General features: G+C 38.3%; 1 protein-coding gene across 2 annotated transcripts in view; it reads right to left on the bottom strand.

Moving 5' to 3' along the window:
* dntt (deoxynucleotidyltransferase, terminal) overlaps positions 1 to 21,074 on the bottom strand; it is a 109,044-nt gene that overhangs the window by 53,323 nt on the left and 34,647 nt on the right. For both annotated transcript variants that reach the window (XM_026934595.3, XM_026934587.3), the window contains exon 8: positions 121 to 223. In XM_026934595.3, coding sequence (XP_026790396.1) covers positions 121 to 223 — 103 coding nt within the window. The remainder of the gene's footprint in view (positions 1 to 120; positions 224 to 21,074) is intronic.

Genomic DNA, 21,074 nt, shown 5'->3' with positions numbered 1-21,074 from the left:
ATAAAATCAAGGTGTCCTTTTCAAAGAACAGAAGTCCCATTTAAAGAACAGTGAAAGTGCACTCAAATGTTAATGCTGATGAAGTGGAGTTTGAGGTTAAAAGCCAAACTGTTATAGTACCTGACTCCTGAGTCGGTCAATCACAGCAGGTAGAAGTCCATCCTCTTTACCAGGCCCAGGTACAGTCAGGAGAAAATCTACATCATGCCCAAATTCTTTTCCCCTGTGTATGTAAACACACACACACACACAAACATGTCCGCTTTATACAAGGATACACTGGACTTTTTTCAATAACTACCATATTATATCAAGTGGATATTCACTGTATGTATAACACCTTTCAAACAGGCTATTTGTGATGCATCATTAAGCCTTGCACTTGCTCTTCACATCAACTCAGCTGCCAGGTTCTCATTTCCTTTCCCACTGTCACTGTTTTAGGATTATGTTAATGCTGAAAGTTACACTGGGCCACTTTAGGTACGACTCAGAACAACAGACATTAAAGTGGTTACTTTAAAAAATGCCTTTGATTAGGTTCTTTAACCACAGGTGGAACGTCTTAATCAAAATTTCACACCACACCATGTAAAAAATGCACAGCCTTCTATGTGCAGCCTTTAAAGTGTTGACTTTAAGCCTTGAGAACTGCGTGAAAATAAGTCTTTAAACATCTCTATGCTTTCTGTTGTGAGAAAAGAACTCAAGTGTGAAAACACCAGAACCAGTAGTGGATATGGATAAGCTGCTTCTCAGAATTCTAACCTTGCATTTTTTTTTTTTTGGCTCTATTTACTGTCACAATCCATTCAGAGAAGTTCAGTGTAAATTAAAAGGCATAGTTTGCCATAACATCTTGTCTTTCATCACACTATAAAAGTATTCTCTTTTCCTTACAAGCTTTTGTGAGTTAAATATTTGTTTAAACTTTTCTGGGTATAATTCAGAAGTTAAACCTGTCCAACCTTGTGAACAAGCGAAATGTGTGTTTTGCAGTGTGCTGGCTGAATTTTCTGGTCAGGTCTCAGCAGAGCCATTTCTTGCTATAAGTAGTACAGGCAGCTGCTGGGCCATAAGGGAGTCATGTGTGTATGAAGTCTTATTGTATTTTTTATTTCTTCAACAAAATAAGTCCATGGTTCTGGTAGTTGCAAGGCACCCCTTGTGGCCTGAAAAGAACAAAGAATACAACTTGAAAGGTTCCCAAGTTAGAGGTGTATCTTGGGAAGATCATGATATTATGATCAGTAGATCCTCTATCCATCTAGAGCTGAAAAATGAAAAACACAGATTCGAACTGAACATTAGCTAACTAATTGGATTGAGTCTTTATGTTTGTTTCATTGCAGGTTTACTAAACCTTTTAGTTCAAATGAAGACGCTAGGGGCTATCTAGATGTTATTTTGAATAAACGTTGTTAGACTAACTCAAAGTAAGTTCATATAGCTAGCTTTTACAGTAGCTTAATGGTTGGTTGTGTTATAGACTACATTTAAAGGCCTTTTTATTTCATTGAGCATTGCTATGTTCTTATGTTAGCTAGTTATTTTCAATGCTTGGGAAAATTTTATTGCAAGCAATAGTCAACTTGAATTTTTTTACATTGCAAAAGTCTTGTTGACTATTGTCATACGCTCCCCTGTTGATCTGACTCCATGCTACCTTTATTGGCAGTTGTGGCCTAATGGTTAGAGGCTCGGACTTGTAACCCGAAGGTGAACCTGAAGGTTGTGGGTTAGAGTCTCAGGTCCGGCAGGGATTGTAGGTGGGGGGAGTGAATGACCACCCCACCCTCAGTACCACGACTGAGGTGAGACCCTTGAGCAAGGCACCGAACCCCCAACTGCTCCCCGGGCGCCACAGCAAAAAAGGCTGCCCACTGCTCCGGGTGTGTGTTCACGGTGTGTGTGTGTGTGTGTGTTCACTACTGTGTGTGTGCCCTTGGATGGGTTAAATGCAGAGCACAAATTCCGAGTATGGGTCACCATACTTGGCCACAAGTCACTTCACTTCACAGGTCCCCATCACCTGAGTACTATCCTACCTCTAGGGGTCACTTAACTGATCCCCATCACTTCCTCATTCAGAGACAATAAATCCAATTTATTACCAATTAATCTTTGTGAAGTCTTTCCTACTTTACCATCTGCGATACTGACCTGTTTGTTTTTTCATGTTGGACAGCCTGGTAATCTGAATCTCAGACTGTTTATCATGTTTGCTGGTTGCCTTTGGATTTGTTCATCAGTGGTTCTGACTTTTTGGTTTTGGCCTGGCCTGTTTTCTGACTACAATTCTGTGCTGTTCACTAAACTCTGCACTTGAACTATACACTCTCGTAGTGTGATCCAAATATCATGGGATATAGCTGATTTCACCCTAATTATTTCTAAATCATATTAACAAATATGAAAAATCATAGCTGGGGCAAAAGTACTAACAGTGCTATAAACCAGGGGTTCTCATACATTTTGCTACCCGGGATTCCTTTAACTGTAAAACAATTCCACTGACCTCAGTTAATGAGGATTGCAATAAACTAATATATATAAACATTCAGAGCTGTTAACTGTTGAAACAATCAGGCTAACAGAGCTCACCTGGGAAAGAAGAAACACCTGTCAGTCATACATTCCAATATTTTGATCATTTGAACAATGGGAGGGTTCAAACAAAAGGCACCATCTTCAAGTTATTTAACACATCTAGATGTAAATATCCGAAAATGAAAGCTGAAATTCTGATCTATCATCTCATATTCATCTTTTAGAGTAACCATAGTAACTTTTTTTTTTAAATCGTGGACCCCCTGCCGATGCTTAACATACTCCAATTTCAGAACTATGTGCACTAAGTAATTATGTAAGTAATTGACTAATTATGACTACTAATTGCAATTGTAAATAAACTGCAAATCTCAAGCTGTGTTTTAAAAGTCTGCCCATGTTTGTCAGATAAAATCTGGACTCTTTACTACTTATTTCTTTCCTTCAGTACCTCCCACTTGCTAGAACATTCATAATCATGTGCTAATTTCTTCAAACCCAAGCAGAGATCAGAAAACATTTAAGTAGATCATAGAAAAAATATTTTATATACAGAAGCACTACATTTCTTGATGATTTTTTCTAACCAAAGTTAATGACAATAAACTCTGATTATAGTGGGTAAGGGGCCTTCAAGTCGCCTTTGGGTTTGGGCCACTAAAATGGCCCTGGGCCCACGAGTGTAAAAGAATGAAAGAGATAAACGGTGGACTCTGGAGACCTGCATGATGACGCTCCTAACGCTGAATGTTTGTGGTGAAATCCAATGATCTTTGTAGCTCAGAGCGCAGTGAATGTGCTGGAATAATGATCTGTAGGATGAACAGAAGCACAGGCATGAGTTTCACAGTTAATAAGCTGAAAAATGAGAGTAAATGGGTGCTGTGTCTCACATGTCTTGCTGATGTACTTGAATTCACCAGCCCGTGACAGGCTAAAGGCAAGAGTGAAAAAGTGAGAGGAAAAAAGAAAAGAAAAAGGTGAAAGTAGAGAGAAAGCTCAAGGGGTCAGCTTAGCGTGGATAACTTGTTGGAGTGTGACATTCATACAGAGATGAGAAGGTTCACAGTCAGCATACAGAAGAAACAGATCCATCTACACTTCGACATTAGGTTTCATAACGCATAAAATCATACATATGTATACATACAGTATTAAATTTGTGGATTGCTGTACATAATGCACAGACCTATGCTAGAGATGGCTCATTTCTCTGAAACAAGTTTGCCATCACTACCTGCAGTGTACTTACATTTTTTCAGAGGCTGATTTGAATATCTGAGTGCATCATCCTGTAGATATAATTTTTTCAATGCCTTGGTGTAAGCCTGTGTAATCAGCTAGCCTTCTAATATAGGATATATGAAATACCACTGAAGAAAAGTTCTAAGCTTCCAAAAGAGTATAGTACAAGTACAAATCTGGAGTAATTGTAACTAGAAAGTTAGTTTTTTTTTATTATTGCCTGTGTAAAAAACTTAGCTTGTGGTGGGCTCAAGCAGTACAGAGCTTGGAAGCTGAAAGTATTTTAATATGAATTTTATATATTTGAATTATGTAGAAATATAGAAAAAAAAAAAACATAATTCTTTTGTCAGCTTCCAAGGTCAGAAAAACAATGGACACTGTTATTGAGAAATGTATTTGAATATAAAATCCCATTCTGTAATTCTTATATGATGGTCAAAATACTATAAAATACTATACCGTTTTCTTTTCCATGATATGATCCTGGTTGCTTTTAGAGCGTGCACTCACACCAAAGCACCTTCTGTTTGTAAACAGTTTGTGAACAGCACAGCAGTGCTAACAAACGCCTGAATGAATCGTCAGGGAGGAAATTGAGATCCTGGAACGTATCAACTGACTTGTTTCTATTCAGCGTGTTGCAAAAACCATGCCTATTTCTGCTCAGTGTTTAAAAAGTGTTTCAATGATTTCACAATTTCACTAATGTGTTTTTCATAAGACAATGCTGCTCTAGTCAGGGAGTTTTAACACGATCTTACTAACACACAAGAGTGACATATAACTACAGGTTAACATCCCAGGTATAATAATACTTTAGAAATAAAATTGACATTTAATTGAAGAATTCTTCACTATTTAATCCAAAGAACCAGTGCGGTTTCTGAAGGACCTAGCATTATTATTAGTGTATAATCTACCAGAACGCTCACATCTCTAGGTGCGGCAATCCTGATTTTGTGTCTCTCCCACAATATGTGTTTCCATATTTAGAAAAGTATTGTATTTATTACCAATATTCTTACTGTTAATATTATAAGTATTATTTTGGTATAATATTATAGAAAAATTATACCAATATTATTTACAATATTTTGTAAGTCATTAAAATATAGTTATACTTACACTTATATTTAATATTATGAATCACACTACATTTTTATGTATTTTGCCCATCCCTGGTTGAGGCTCTTTAATTCCTGGGTTCATGCAATTCCAGAATTTAGAGGGCATTATATCAAAATAACATGATTTGGGGAGAGCAGATTTTTCCACACAGCCTTTTGAAGTATTTAATGCTGACTTGCCTTCTGTTTGAGCAGTGCTACATCAAACTTGCCGCAATTCTGCCAGAGCCTAGAAAATAAAGCTAGAAATAGAGGTGTAACACACACACACACACACACACAACTACAGGGCTTGAAAGAGTACTAGTGATGTCATTATCAGACTGCTGCAGACATCTTTAACCAACATGTGAGAACTGTCTGTTTCCTTCTATTTATATGTCTGGTTGCTGTGTTCATCTAATGGTAATGTCATTACCCTTTCTGCTCATCACAAGCTTCTTGTTGCTATATCACATCTGTGTCTTTCATCTCTGTGATAGCCTTTTGCCTAACGTCATCTGCAGATTATTTATCCACACATAAGACGATTATCTGAGTCAGTCATGTGTTATGTGTCATAAATACTACGTATATCATGATCCCATTTTAAATAGTAATTTAAAGACATGAATACAACTCCAAAAGTATTGTCACCTTCAGCATAAACATCAATATACAGATTTTATATTGTATATATATTTTAATCTTAAACATATTGGAGCACTGCATTAACAATCTTTTAGATTTTGTAAAGAAACTCTTCCATGCAGAACATTCCAAGCTCCTATATATTCATAGATTTGTGAATGTGAATGTTCCTCTTTAAGATTTTCAGATAGGCTCAAGTCCAGAGACTGAGATGGCCATTGCAAAACAATGATTTTTTGTCTCCCTGTTGCAATTTCCTTCTTTCTTTGAATGTCTTTTTAAACTATCAATCTACAGCAAAGTCTTATTTTCCTGGAAAAGGCAAAAGTGTTTTTGGTCTAAAACATTCCAGACTATAGTAATATTCACAATGCCATCAATCTTCACAATTGTCCCTAGACCGCCAGCCACAAAACAGCCCCAAACATCAATGATTCACCACCATATTTTACAGTAGGTATGGGAGCTTTTCTTGTATGCAATGTCCAGTTTTAATAGTTAGACTGTGCTCTGATTTGAGCATTAAAGAGGAGACAAAATTCCAATTGTAATTCCAAAAACACTGCGTTTTGTGGGGTGGCCAGACCCCAGCGTGTGTGTGTGTCACATGTAGTCCCTGTATCCATGGTCATGTCAGTGGATTAGCTAAGATAAATCGCCCCTAGGTGTGAATAAGTATGTGAATGTGTATCAACTGGTCTATCAAATGGTGCCCTTTGATAGACTGGCATCACATTTAGGGAGTATTCCCACCTTGCACCCAGTGTTCCCAGTATAGGCTCTGGATACACCACAACCCTGACCAGGATAAAGCACTTAATGAAAGCAAGTTTGTATGCTACTCGTATGTATGCATGCTACTTTTTTCAAAGCTATTGGTAGTTAGATACACATATTATATATACATACTGTATCTATGCTACATTTGTATAATCCTATGTCCTGAAGAGTCACAAAAACAAATGTGTCAACAGCTATATGACTATATGTTCTCATGGTGATGAAGGTCAAAGGGATTTTGCATGTGTGCAACCTCATATTTGTACTCTAGGGAAAAAGTTCAAAGGCAACAATAAACTGCCTGGAGACTGTGAGTAATAAATCTGTTTATATTCATTGTAGATATTCACATATATTGTATATATTGTACATATACACATAAAAGAGTTGTCACTATGAAAATGTTTTGCCAAGTGGAAAATTGAATATTATGTGTGTTGTTTATTTGATCATTTCGCCCATTCTCTTTAAAGGTGACAATAATTCCGGAGTTACTTGTAGATGTTTAAAGTTGGTGGACTGTTGTCCCAACTATACTGCCTTTTTCAGTTCAAGTTCAGCATGTACTTTTAGTCTCTCTAAGAACCTACCCTGGGGAAAGTCTAGTCTTCAGTCCCTGACTCTTTGCACTTTTCTTTCCTCTTACCTGCGTTTTACCTTTTATTTTTATGTTTAATGTATGAGGCGTGTGTCCTGAGACAGAGCTGCTTGAAAGCTCCTTTCTCAGTGCTGGAGTATCAAAACTCTCTTCTTTTCCAATTAACTGTGCCATGATGCAATGGCAGGATCAAACACATGATCCCCAACCTGAGACAAACGTGCTGAGAATCCCTTGCTCAGAGTTTCGCTGTGCTGGCAAAACTCACTGAAGTGCTCACCATGTCTGCCCTTAACAACAACCAGGGGAAAGGAAATCTCTTTGCCTTTAATAACCAAGATGGCTGCAAAATACATTTGGTCTTAATAGCAACCAGGGGGAAAACAATGCCATATTTTTATACCACAGCAGTGTTGAATTCTCAAGTATGTAACAGCATGGCTCTGACAATAGTTTGATTATAACAGAAATATTAGTTTTATATTAGGTTTATATTAGTGCGCTCATTATAATGCGTTATTATTCTTATAGTAACAGCTCATTCACAGGGCCTTTTCTGTAAGTATATGTTTATATGTTTTAGTATATGGAGTCTCCAGTGTCTGAGCTTTGTAGCAGTGAGTAAATTCTCTGCCACTAGAGAGTCTTCAGGACAGAGGAGCTTTCGTGTTCTGGTTTCTCAGTATCATGACAAGCTGCCTTTTTTTTGTATTAAACACAAGAGAGAGAAAAAGAGAGGCTGGTGTGAGGAGGAGTGTTTATGGCTGTTATACCGTACATGATAATAGGAACTAACTAATCTTGTGGACATTCCATAACTATAATATAGTAACAGTTAAAAAGAACATCATTCATTAATAAATAAAAAATTGTCATTGGCCATATTTTTACAGGAAAACTATTCACTTTGTTGTGGTAACAGTATCCCATCATCCCCTTGTGGTTTTATTTTCTTATAACAGCATGACCTGAAATGTTTTATTCCTTATTTATATTTCATTTGCATGTTTGTACATCACTGTCTTATGAACTCTAAATGGACACACTGTAACATTCCATAAGTATTAATAGTATTAGATAATGTTGCTTTTTATTAATGTGCTGATTGAATTCTTGCCTCTTTAAGCTCGAATTTAATCATAACAGAAGCTGTGTGCATCTACAAATATCAGCTCTAATCAGCAGAAAGATTTAAATGACATCATCTACCACCCTGCCTCTCAACCCCTGATCTGCCTCCTCTGTGATTGCATACACTGGACGATGCAACGTCAGTATTTCAAATAAAGCCTTTAGCATAAATGCCCAAAAAATAGCAGGGTGAAGATTAGGATTTTTCAAAAGCCAAAGGCAAATACACAAGGAAGCCTGACTCACTTTGTTGTCAGTTTCAAGACTGGCATCTGTTGGCTTTCATATGCAGTGCACATGAGGGGGGGAGTGTAAATAATGCAGCATTTCCTGTACCTTGCATATGAAATATACATACATATTTACAAGCCCGTGACAAGGTAAAAATCCAGATGAATAATAAAGACCCTGCGTGGAATTTCACAAACAACACCCAAGGATACTGAGATTGTTGTTCCTTGTAATCCTTCACTTAGTTAATCTTTTTTTGTCACCTACAGCAGTGGACTTTCCACGGTTTACTACAATGACAAGTCGATATTACACCTATATCAGTAGCACACAAATCTTTGTTCATTGACTAATTATTTGTACTTTGTGTATTGTACCAAAGAAGATATGTGGCATTATTTAGAACAGCAAGTGAATTAGTCACTAATTGTGAATTGTGTGCTTAATCAGTGGAAGCAAAAATTACAACACTTGGTTACACCACCCATTGCCTTAATATCACCATCAGTCCTGTCAGGAAAGGATGCCACCAGTGTTTATTCCAAATAATCTCAGATATATTCTATGGGATCTGCAACTAATTTTTGTTCAGGAATCTCATAATACAATACTGTGAGGGGATGTGCAATTTAGATATATTTATACCGCCGTGCTGTCTTACACTCGATACTGATTGTTCAGATGATGTTGATTAATTTTCTATAACAGCACAGCTCTGACAGCAGCTTATATTGCAAGGCTGAAAGGATTATTTTAAAGCGCTTGTTCTAATATATTATTGCTTCTACAGTATAGTACCATATTACACAGGGACTTTCAGGAAAGAGTCTCCAGTGCCAGCACTTTCTAACAGTCTGAGAAGAAGCTGTACGTTTTCTAACACAGGAAAGTCTTCAGGAAGGAGGGTTTTGCATTTTCTTGGTAACAGGACAAGCTGCATTTTTTTTCTGTCTTATTAACTTCGAGAGAGAGAGAGAGAGAGAGAGAGAGAGAGGCTGGTGAGGTAACGACAGTTTATGTATGCTGTAACATAAGTAATAAGAGGAACTAGCTTGTTTTTTGGGCAATCCACAACATTAAACATAACTATAAACTGATCAAATATATGAAGTGTCATACTTCAATAAACAAAAATTGATTAGTTGAGAAATTGCTGTGATGTAGGAGAAATATACTTTAGGATATGGTGTTATTAGAAAATAATCAACTTTGGAGTGGTAAAGTCTTGATTAATGTTGTTGATTATTTCTGTATAACAGTACAACCCATCACATTTTATAACCCAGTTGACAGTATGTTTAATTTGGGGTTTGATGATGTTGACTATTGAGATATAAAGCACCAGGCATTTAAAGAGGTGTGATGGTCAAAAGCAATACTAAACGCTATCGTTATGTTCTATATCCTTACAATCTCATGCAATCAAAGGCAAACTTTTAAGCAACTGGCAAATGGATCATTAAAGGCCCATTTGTCCATGTTATGACAGCAGTAATAGATGAAGATGTAGACTTAGCAATGTAGTAAGTCATCCAGAAAGAGATATTAAGAAATGTCATCCAAAGACAAGGAAATAAAGCGCCTGTAGGCATGACTAATTACTGTACAGTTAAAACTTCTGCTGAGTTACAAAAACACCCTCCGTTCGTCCTGTCAGTTTCACACAGGCGCTGGATGAATAATATGGCTGACAAGGTTTTTTCCAAAGCTTCCGCATGAAGGGTTAGGTAGGAGGGGTTTTTTTGTCATGGAATTAAATGTCCAGATTTTTTTTAGATGCCTGGCGACCCTTTCAGACTATTCTGACAATGGAGGCAGTTTGATAGCTATTTTTAATCCTCTTCATGCTTGTCTGCAAGCCGCTCTGGCACAGATGTTCCTTCAATAAGAGTAATGTCAGTATTGTCAACAGAGGCTCAGCACACTCTCCTGACTGACACACACACACACACACACAGACATATGGTGAGATTACAGAAATGCAGAGCTTATTGCACAAGTAAACACTTCAGAGTGGGATGGTTAGAAGCTTACGTAGCCTATGACATCTGTATATCCAAATAGCGTGTGCTGAAATCTGCCAAGGCAGGAATATTTACTAGTTTTACAAGGTACAAAGTGAGCAAGTTCTACACATTTTTTTAAAGTAGCTCCAATTCCCAGTGGCTTATCCTTTCGAAGACTGTACCTTTGCAGATTAAAGCCTTCAGCAACATCCCTTGCATCTTTCTTGACATGTCTCATACACACAGAAGAAATGATGCTGCATCTATGGTGCCTTGTAAGTGGTAATTTGCAAATTGTAATAATGTCATTTGCCACCTCAAGACGTTCAACATGGATGTCACCCCAAAAAGCATGTCTTTTGTTTGCTCTGTCAGAGCATGTAAAGCTCATAAAAAGCTACTTTATCCACACTTTTACAGTTACAGGCCTAACAGGCTACTGGTAATATGAACCTCAAACATTCATGCAACATTTTGGACTGAAATTGCAGTACAGCAACAACTGCAGACAATTGCGGGTAGCTTAGCAACAAGCTAGCCAGCAGACAATAGCAAGTAGCATTAGCAAAAAACTAGCCATCTAACGCTAATGATAGCTCTAACGTTGATGACTACCTTCTCAAAACAGCGATTAATATGGTCAGTGTCTGTATATTAACTGATCTAAAGGCAATGCTGCCATAAACTATAATTTATAAGTAGAGTAAAAATACTTTACACTGTTCACAGATTGGTTCTAAAATGTAGTCAGTTAAATTGTGTAGTCCAAAACAGTGGGCAGTGGAATTGCATGATCTTAAACAGTCCACTGTGAAATACCATGATTTCTGTGTTAAAATAGTAGACAGTGGAACTGTGTAGTACTAAATAGTGGAAAGCAAAATTTCATGGCCATAAAAAGTAGTCATTATTATTGGGTGGCCCGAAACAGTGGATACTGTAATTATATAGTCCTAAAAAGTGAACATTGTGATTCTGTGGTCCTAAAACTGTGGACGGTGTAATTGGGAGGTCCTAAAAAGAGAACATTGTAATTGGGTGGTCTTAATGAGCGGGCTAGTACTAAAGTTGAAGTTAAAGATCTATAACTTTAGTTTAAATCCAAAGCTTTAAAAGACTGACAGCTGGACCATTGTTGGACAGTGTAATTAAGTGGCCCTAAAGAGAGGACCGTGTAACTGAGTGTTCCTAAAGAAAGCACAGTGTAATTGGGTGGTCCTAAAGAGAGGACAGTGTAATTGGGTGGTCCTAAAGAGAGGACATTGTAATTGGGTGGTCCTAAAGAGAGGACAGTGTAATTGGGTGGTCCTAAAGAGAGGACAGTGTAATTGTATGGTCCTAAAGAGAGTAGAGTATAATTTGGTGGTCTTAAAGAGAGGACAGTATAAATGGTTGGTCCTAAACAAGTGTAATTGGGTGGTCCTAAAGAGAGGACAGTGTAATTGAGTGGTCCTAAAGAGAGGACAGTGTAATTGGGTGGTCCTAAAGAGAGGACAGTGTAATTGGGTGGTCCTAAAGAGAGGACAGTGTAATTGGGTGGTCCTAAAAAGAGGACAGTGTAGTTGGGTGGTCCTAAAGAGAGGACAGTTTAATTGAGTGGTCCTAAAGAGAGGACAGTGTAATTGGGTGGTCCTAAAGAGAGGACAGTGTAATTGGGTGGTCCTAAAGAGAGGACAGTGTAATTGAGTGGTCCTAAAAAGAGGACAGTGTAGTTGGGTGGTCCTAAAGAGAGGACAGTGTAATTGGGTGGTCCTAAAGAGAGGACAGTGTAATTGAGTGGTCCTAAAAAGAGGACAGTGTAAATGGTTGGTCCTAAACAGAGGACAGTGTAAATGGTTGGTCCTAAACAGAGGACAGTGTAGTTGGGTGGTCCTAAAGAGAGGACAGTGTAGTTGGGTGGTCCTAAAGAGAGGACAGTGTAATTGGGTGGGCCATTCAATTGTCTGTAGTAGTAGCTTAAAAAGTAAAAGACTGACAAATGGGCCATTATGGACAGTGGAATTGCTTGGTCCTAAATAGTGAACAGGGGAATTGGGTGCAGCACAATATAACCTTTAATCAGTAGGCTTAAGTGCACTAAAAATGTTGACATGAATCTAGGAAGTCCTAATGATCAAATGGTCTGTTTAAAAACAGTGGGCAGTGGTAGCTCAGTGTTTAAGATGTTGGACTATTGATCAGAAGGTTGAGAGTTAAAAAAATCCCAGCACTGTCAAGCTGCTACTGCTGGGCGCTTGAGCAAGGCCCTTAACCCTCAACTGCTCAGTTGTATAAAGGAGATAATGTAGGTCACTCTGGTTAAGGGTGTCTGCCAAATGCCATAAATGTAAATGTAAAAAAATAACTTGTAGTTTAAGCTAGTGAAAATCCTTTTGATTCAAATTTTTTGATTGTAGCAACATACTGTATATCAATTTTATTAGCCCTGTCTTACCTAGTGTTGTGTTTGGAAGTCACTTACTGGACTCTGTCAAGTACCACATTCTCCTGAACTTATATACTTTTGCTACAAAAACCTTTTCCATGTGTACGTAAATGTCACTGTGTTCAGTATTTCCAAATGCTAAACACAATACAAGACAAGCAAGCCTACTACTTTCAATGCTCAACGGGCAAGCAAAACTGCAGTATGAAGTGTATGAAGTGTGATACAGGGCCATCAAGGGATGCTGCACCTCACCTTTACACTCTGATAATGGAATGTCAGAAACCTCTCAGCAGCATTGATAGCTGTCCCCACACCACTAGTGCCACCAGAATGCACAAAAAGACAGCATGGAAGACTGGAAGAACTCAGGTAACAATGAAAACATGGCTGTGTGTTATGAAGTTTGATCAGCTCAGTTTAGCATTACAGAAGCAACAGAGATAGAGGAACAACTACATGTCAGATACTAACACTGCTTCCTCTGACTGGCTTATAGATTATAGAGTCATGCACTTCCCCAATGTATTAACCTAACTATTTGGTCCCAACTACAGCGCATACTTTCTGTACTGTAAATAAAATATCTCCTTGCATCCTGTTAGTTCGCTATGGTAGCTGTCCCAAATAAATCCCTTGTTTCAGGTAATTCATCACCGCCTAATTTTCCAGGTACACATGGCCAGACAAATGCTAGATAAGGAATTTAGTAAGGACTCAGACTAAATTCTGGACTTTATACTCTTCTACATCTGAATCATTGCCAAAGGCAACAGAAACAGACCACAAACCAGTCCCTCAGGATGCAGTTGCAGTTTATAGCATTAGGAACACTGCCATATTCATAAGACACACTTTTATACTTACACCCTAGGCTATTCAGTTACTTTTCCCACTTGGCATGGAGAGCATTAAAACGTGACGTATCTTGAAGTGTGACATGATCGGGGTGTGTCAGCGAAGCTCCTGGGAGTCTGTGGTTAGTCACTGGGCTGAGACAGCAGATAAAATAAAGCCAGTCAAGTGGCTCTATTCCCTGAACCATTTACACTAGAGCCAAGGGGAAGGTAACTGCAGGATCTTCGAGAACCTGTGTCTGCATAAACAACAGAAGGCTTGTCTCTCCCACAGAGGAGCAAGTTATTCTGTCCTACAAGACAGCTTGCTGCTGAATAATTTACTACATAGTACAGCAGTTAAAGCTAAACTTCTTTTAAAGTTAAGCCACCAGAACATTAAACAGCTCAGACCCCACAAGAGACACCGACCAGAGGAATAGCAGAGAAATAAAGAAAGAAAGAAGGTATTTGTGCAAAAAAAAAAAAACTACTGAGTAAAAAGTATAATAACATGCAGCAGTGAAGCATGACAAAAGCATGACAAATAGTCTGTGAGGGGAAGCTAGACACTTTCTTGTTGTGACTTGTAACTTCAACACTTCCCCATTTGTACTTGGACAATAAAAAAGCAGCCTAGGGCTCATGACGAAACATCATTTTACATGGAGGAAATTTGGTATCTCTGCCCACCAGCTAGTAGAGTAACTCAACCAGCTCATTTAACAGGGAGACAGACTGAGGTAGCTTAGAGGTGATACATGTGCATACTCATTCAAGTTTATAGGAAGTCAAGCAAGCAAAACAAATGCAACATTCAAAAGAAAAATTATAGTTTAAAAATAGCTTGATGCAGTTTTTAAACCAAGCAGGCAGCTTATATAAAAATAAGGGATATCTGATGAGTGGGATGAGAGTTTAAAAAGAGAATAATGCCTTAAAGGACACTATGCTTCTAAATAAGCTATAAATAAAATAAAGGCTCTAAATAAAATAAAATAAAATGATGCAAATAAAACTGTTGCACTCTGGAACCGGGGGCAGATTTATTTATTTATTCACAAACTGTGTATTCAGTTGAATTCATAAAGAACTTAAAAAAAAAACTTAAATAAAAATGCATTATGCCTGAGGATGACCTTTAAACGTCAAATTATCTACATGCTTTCTTTCTAAGCATGGAACAAATTCTACATTATATTTCAGTGTTTAGTTTGAGTTTATATTGCATTCTCAATCTGTTGCATTGTACAGAGTTTTAAAAACACCTTCAAATACAAATGTGCCTTTTCAAAATAACATGTAGGGCATTTTAAAGGTTTGCTAGAAATTATACTGTTAATGGAAAATCAAATGTCAATCATATTAGCAACACCCACTGCGCATGGCCTCATTTACATTTACATTTATGTCATTTGGCAGATGCCCTTATCCAAAGCGAATTACAGAAGTGCTTTAAAGTCTCTATCAATAAATACATCTTGATACTGCTTCTCTAGGTCACAAGAGTACTAAGTGTAAGAGTACTAAGTGTAAAAACTCTGTTATGGAGGTAATGTCATATAAAAACACATAATTTGTGCTAATTTAAGTACTCCATGAAGAGGTAGGTCTTTAGTCATCGCTCAAAGACTGCCAGTTACTCAGCTGTTCGGACATCTAGGGGAAGTTCATTGCGCTGCCTACGTGCCAGAACAGAGAAAAGCATTGATGGGTGCCTTCCTTGTAAGCTGAGAGATGGTGGGACCAGTCGAGCAATAGAGGATCCTCCTGATGAGACTTTTCATGAGACAGTTATTTCAGTATCACTTATTGGGAAAAGTCAATTTGAAAAGACACACACTGTGTATGTGAATGACGTTTGCTGTGCAGTATTAATGATGAATCATGGAGAGCATTTATTAACCCAAACTAAATTAGAGTGGGCCTTAAGTCTGGGTTTTGACCTTTCTTTTTTTAAAAAAAAAAAAAAATCTCAGACTTTCTCAAGACTATTTTCAGATTTTCCTCCTAATTTGTAAAGGTCATTTTTAAAGGATATGCATTAGTACCTTAGTGTCTTGAATCCTGCTTTGAGATTGTTTGATGTTGTTGTTCAAAGTACTAAATACAGCAGTTATTTTGCACCATTAGCAGCTTATTAGTGTCATATCCATACCGGAATCGGCATAACGCTACAATCCCTGAAAAAAATCACCGCCTACAGAGATGGCCTCCATGGACTACAACACCCAACACACACAAACTCTGTCACGTCCTCCGTCGCTATCATACTAATCACACACACCTGGACTCAATCATCAACACTTCTATATATACACTCAAACCCACAGTTCTCTGTGAAATATCTGTATAGTGTATTCTTGCCTGATGTTACCAAGCTTTATATTCTGTGTGGTGTTATTCTGATTTTTGAACTAGACCCTGACCCTGTTTTGTGACCATGATCTTGCTTAATATTTAGGATTTGTTTGCCAGTTTTTAAATAAAGCATTCTAAACTGCAACTGCCACCATCTCTGACAGCTGACAATTAGTTCACATATTCGTACCTTATATTGGAGGTGTTACCTGCTTTTCATGAATAACTACTGTTTCTGGAAATTAATATAAAGTGTTACTACTACTTTTTAATTGCTTGAGAAACACTGAATTTAAATCTAACTGAGTATCTGTCAACACACCACTTGATTCATTTTGGTCATGTCCAAAATTATTAAATCATTAAATCTCATTATCTATTTTTTTTTTTTATTTGGCATTCCTCACACCTCCCAGAAACATGTGATATGTGAACTGGCAATGCTAAATTGCTCCTAGCTGTGAATGTGCGTGCATGTTGCCCTGCAATGGACTGTAATCCCAGCACACATCGAGTGGTCCCAGGATAGGCTCCAGACTCACCAAGACTCTGACCAGGATAGACTACTGGTTACTGAAAACGAATGAATAATTAACAGTACTTTAAAATCTCCACAGTAAAATTTTATTGAACACATACAATTCAGAGCAGTCATCATCTCTTTATTTGCTATATGGCCAAAGATATGTGGACATCTGTCCATCACACCCATATGTGGGCCTTCCTCAGTCTGTTGTTAGAATTGTCTATAATGGTTTTGTACACTATAGTATTTAGATTTCTCTTCACTGGAACTAAGAGGCCCAAACCTGTTCCAGCATGGCAATGCCCCTGTACGCAAAGTGAGGTCCATGACGACATGGTTCGACAAGTTTGGCGTGGAGGAACTTGAGTGACCTGCACAGAGTCCTGACCTCAACCACACTGAATACCTTTGGAATGAATTTGAATGCTGACTGTAACCAAGGTCTTCTTGTCTGACGTCAGTGCCCAACCTCACTCATGCTCTTGTGCCTGAATGAGCACAAATCACCTCAGCAACATTTCAAAATCTTGTGCAAAGCCTTCCCAGAAGAGTGGAGGGTGTTATAGCAGCGAAGAGGGGGCTAACTCCACATTAATGCTCAGGGTTTTAAATAGGATCTTCAACAAGCACATGTCGGTGTGATGGTCAGGTGTCCACATACTTTTGCCCATACAGTGTACGTCTTGTGTTGAGGCAATGGATTGTGAGCCCAATTTTAGTGTTACAATTATTTTAATAAATAATTTTTAATTTGCCTCTAAAAAAAAGTAGTCATTACATAGAAGCAAGTGACACTACATCATAAGGTAAGAATATGAGAATACTAACTAAAGCACTGTTTTCTATAATGCTGTATTTGCTACTTATACACATTTATTAGCTATGATTTAATCTCAAATATGTGACCCGCCCCCCCCCCCCCCCATACTAAAGTTTTGCCAATGCATTTTATATTTTTCATTTTCTGTTGATCTGAAAATTAAGGCCTTTACATTTATTCATACCAGAGCTAGAACCCTGTAAGTGGTGTAGTCAGTGAAACCACTATTGATCACAATGCCGATGTGATTAGATTTAAAATCCCAGCTTAGATTTAAAATCCTGCCATGTAGTGTTGAGCTTAAGGCTTATTAGATCACTCCGCTTCTGAGCAGCCAGTTCATCCATCCATCCATTTTCAGTATCGCTTATCCTACACAGGGTCACGGGGAGCCTATCCCAGGGGACTTGGGTCATGGTACACCCTGGATGGGGTGCCAATACATCACAGGGCACAATCACACACACACACACTATAGACAATTTAGAGACACCAATCAGCCTAAAATACGTCTTTAGACTGGGGAGGAAAGCCCCGAAGCACAGGGATAACATGCAAACTCCACACACACACACAAGGCGGAGGCAGGAATCAAACCCCTAACCCTGGAGGTGCAATGCAAATGTGATAACCACTAAGCCACTGTGCCCCCCTCAACCAGGTCATTATAAACTAAATTCGCTGGCACCTAGAATGTTAGATGATTCCTTATGGTCTTGAATAAACATAATCATGTGTACATAGAATAATCAGGGACACAATGGGACACCATACTCTTATTCTTAGCCTGGATTAAGACCACACAGGACCCTGGGCCTAAGTTAACACCAAGGGCACCTCTAATCCATCTTGGTTCCCTATCTTATTTAAAAAGTCTAAATTTCAGGCACACACATACACGTGGGTAGATATAAAAATATAGGCTACAGGACACCAACCAAGTTAGGATGTTTGCTTGAATTTAGGGATACTGCAGTGATTGCGAGCTGTATTTGCTGGCACTGTTCACTATCTCACCAAAAGTTTTGAAATGCTACTAATCACGCTTCCACTTTTGTAACCCAGAACTGTGAAAACAGGTCTACTAAACACGAATATGAATTCAGAGCAACACTGTTTACAATATTTACATTTACAGCATCACAGGCGTCAGTTAAAAAGTGCATTTAAAGCAGGGCCACATCAGCATTTCTAACTATTCGACCACTTAACATCAATCACCTAGGCTCTGAAACTACAGTAAGTAACTACAAAAAGGTATAACAAACTATTCAGCTGTATGTACTGTATAACATTGTTTTGCACAGTAACTGCGCTGTGATGTTCATAAAAATTCTAGAAAGTCGTCATTTCATATTTCACCTCCCATCAAATGATTGAGACCGCATGTTCTGCTATTACTAACAAAGTTTTATTTAATTTTATTTTATTTTAGAGAAAAACTGGTTGACAATAGTCCATGCACCAAATGATTAAAACAACAAATTCGTGCCATCTTCCAATCAAAATTACACTTCTCACATTACACATTACACTTCTCATCTGAATTGTACAGAGTACACAGTGATTTTATTTACTATATTTCCTCATCCCTCTTAAATGGCAGTGGCCACTGCCAAAATCTGTGTATCTAAGTCATTTTTAGACGAGGGGCTGACTTGCATCAGATGCAGCAGGTAGGTGTTGATTTTAACCCAGGTTTCAGCGCTGTGAGATGAAACAGTGTGGTACAGTGGCATGTGCAGAACACGGGTGGTTGCTGAAGGTGTAAATCTGCTGTGAATGCTAGATAGTGTGAAAATGTTCAGTAGTAGTGTGCTACGGGCCATTTCAATATTTTATTATTTTATTTTATTTTTTTACAGTTCACATGGGCTGAATGAAACTAGGGGCCTTGAGTTTGACACATGTGCTTTAGAGCATCTTACCATTAGATGCTTCTTCCTGGCCTTACAAGAGGTGAAATCTTTGGTAATTCATATCTCTAACCATGACATATTCCAGGGACATGTGTGTCAGGTGGCTCAGTCTCTCCTATCCAATAGCAGACTGCATGCAATTTTTTCTATTAAAGGAAAAGCGCTCTCCTGATGTGAGGTTGTCTAACCACATTTGGAAAAATATTTCACAGATTCAAAAATCTTGCTATGTGCAGAAAGCAGATCAATATCAGTAGGTATATACTACATATGTAGTTCTTTGTTTGTATTCCCGCTTTCTCGCCCTATAACTAGGCTACTTGTCAGTCATGCTGAGCTTACACAAATGACTGCCAACCAGGGGCCCCCTCTGAGCTCAGTCCCTAGGGCTTCATCCCCACCTAACCTGGGTCTGCTCTCAATTATTAATGCACATTAGTACAGAAGTTTCTAAGGTTATGGTTTGAAAAGTTTGAAAAGTTGTGGTTAAAGGCTACTTGGATATATTATAGAACTTTGACAATCCTAATAGAATATCACACTTTCCTTCTAATTCCTTTTTAGACTATTTTATCAACTGAGAAACTGGGGAACAAATATTTAACAACTAAAGATCACACACTAACAACTAGGGATCAACACATTAGCTGACATGTTACTGAACCAAACTGAACACACCAAACTCACACACAAACATGCTTTTCTGTTTCTAGGAGATGAAAAGAGAAAAACATATTTAGAGTTGCCAAAGCTTGCAGCTGTTGTTGTCTGCACCTCTGTCTTCTTGTTTTCCTGTATATTTTAGAAAGATATGTACATGTTTTTGCATAAATGCTCTGCCTAAGGACTTTTGTATGTAGTCACCTTTACCATTTATCTCTTTTAAACTGAGCAACAAATTTAGCAAATTAATCATCCGGTGTAAAAACTATGCCAAATCAAAATACGCAGACCAATGATCTGCTGTGGCGCCCCCTAACGGGAACAGCCGAAAGAGGAACACCAATTAGATAAGCTCCATCAGGAGCTAATTCAAACCAAATTAAGCACTTATAGTATACAGAGCACTTTACTAGGAACAGCTGTACACCTACCCATTAATGCAACTATCTAAGCAGCTAATCATGTGGCAGCAGTGTAATGCATAAAATCATGCAGATATGGGCCAGCAACTTTGAGTAATGTTCACATCAATCATCAGAATGGTGCAATAAAGAAAATCATCCAGTGAGTGGAAGTCCTGCAGATGGAAACACGTTGTTGATGAGGGAACGGAGAATGGTCAGACTGGTTCGAGCTGACAGAAAGGCTACAGTAACTCAGATAACCACTCTGTACAATTGTGGTGAGCAGAAAAGCATCTCAGAATGTACAACATGTCGAACCTTGAGGCAGATGGGCTACAACAGCAGAAGACCACGTCAGGTTCCATTTCTGTCAGCCAAGAACAGAAAGCTTTCCAGCTTAAGACTGGAAAAACGTAGCCTGGTCTGATGACTCTCGACACACAGAAGGTAGGGTCAGAGTTTGGCACCAGCAGCATGAATTCATGGGCCCAACCTGCCTTGTGTCAACAGTCTAGACTGGTGGAGGTGGTGTAATGGTGTGGGGAATGTTTTCTTGGCACACTTTGGGCCCGTTAACACCAATCAATCATCACTTGAATGCTACAGCCAATTTGAGTGTTGTTGCTGACCATGTGCATCCCTTCATGGCCACAATTTATCCATATTCTAATGGCTACTTCCAGCATGATAATGCACCATGTCACAAAGCAAAAGTCATCTCAAACTGGTTTCATGAACATGACAGTGAGTTCAGTGTTCTTCAGTGGCCTTCCAAGTCACCGGATCTGAATCCAGTAGAACACCTTTGGGACATGATAG

Source organism: Pangasianodon hypophthalmus, chromosome 3 (genome assembly GCF_027358585.1).
Source record: "Pangasianodon hypophthalmus isolate fPanHyp1 chromosome 3, fPanHyp1.pri, whole genome shotgun sequence".
Classification (NCBI taxonomy): domain Eukaryota; kingdom Metazoa; phylum Chordata; class Actinopteri; order Siluriformes; family Pangasiidae; genus Pangasianodon; species Pangasianodon hypophthalmus.
Note: the sequence above shows the minus strand (reverse complement) of the source record. Positions and strands in the feature narration are given on the sequence as shown.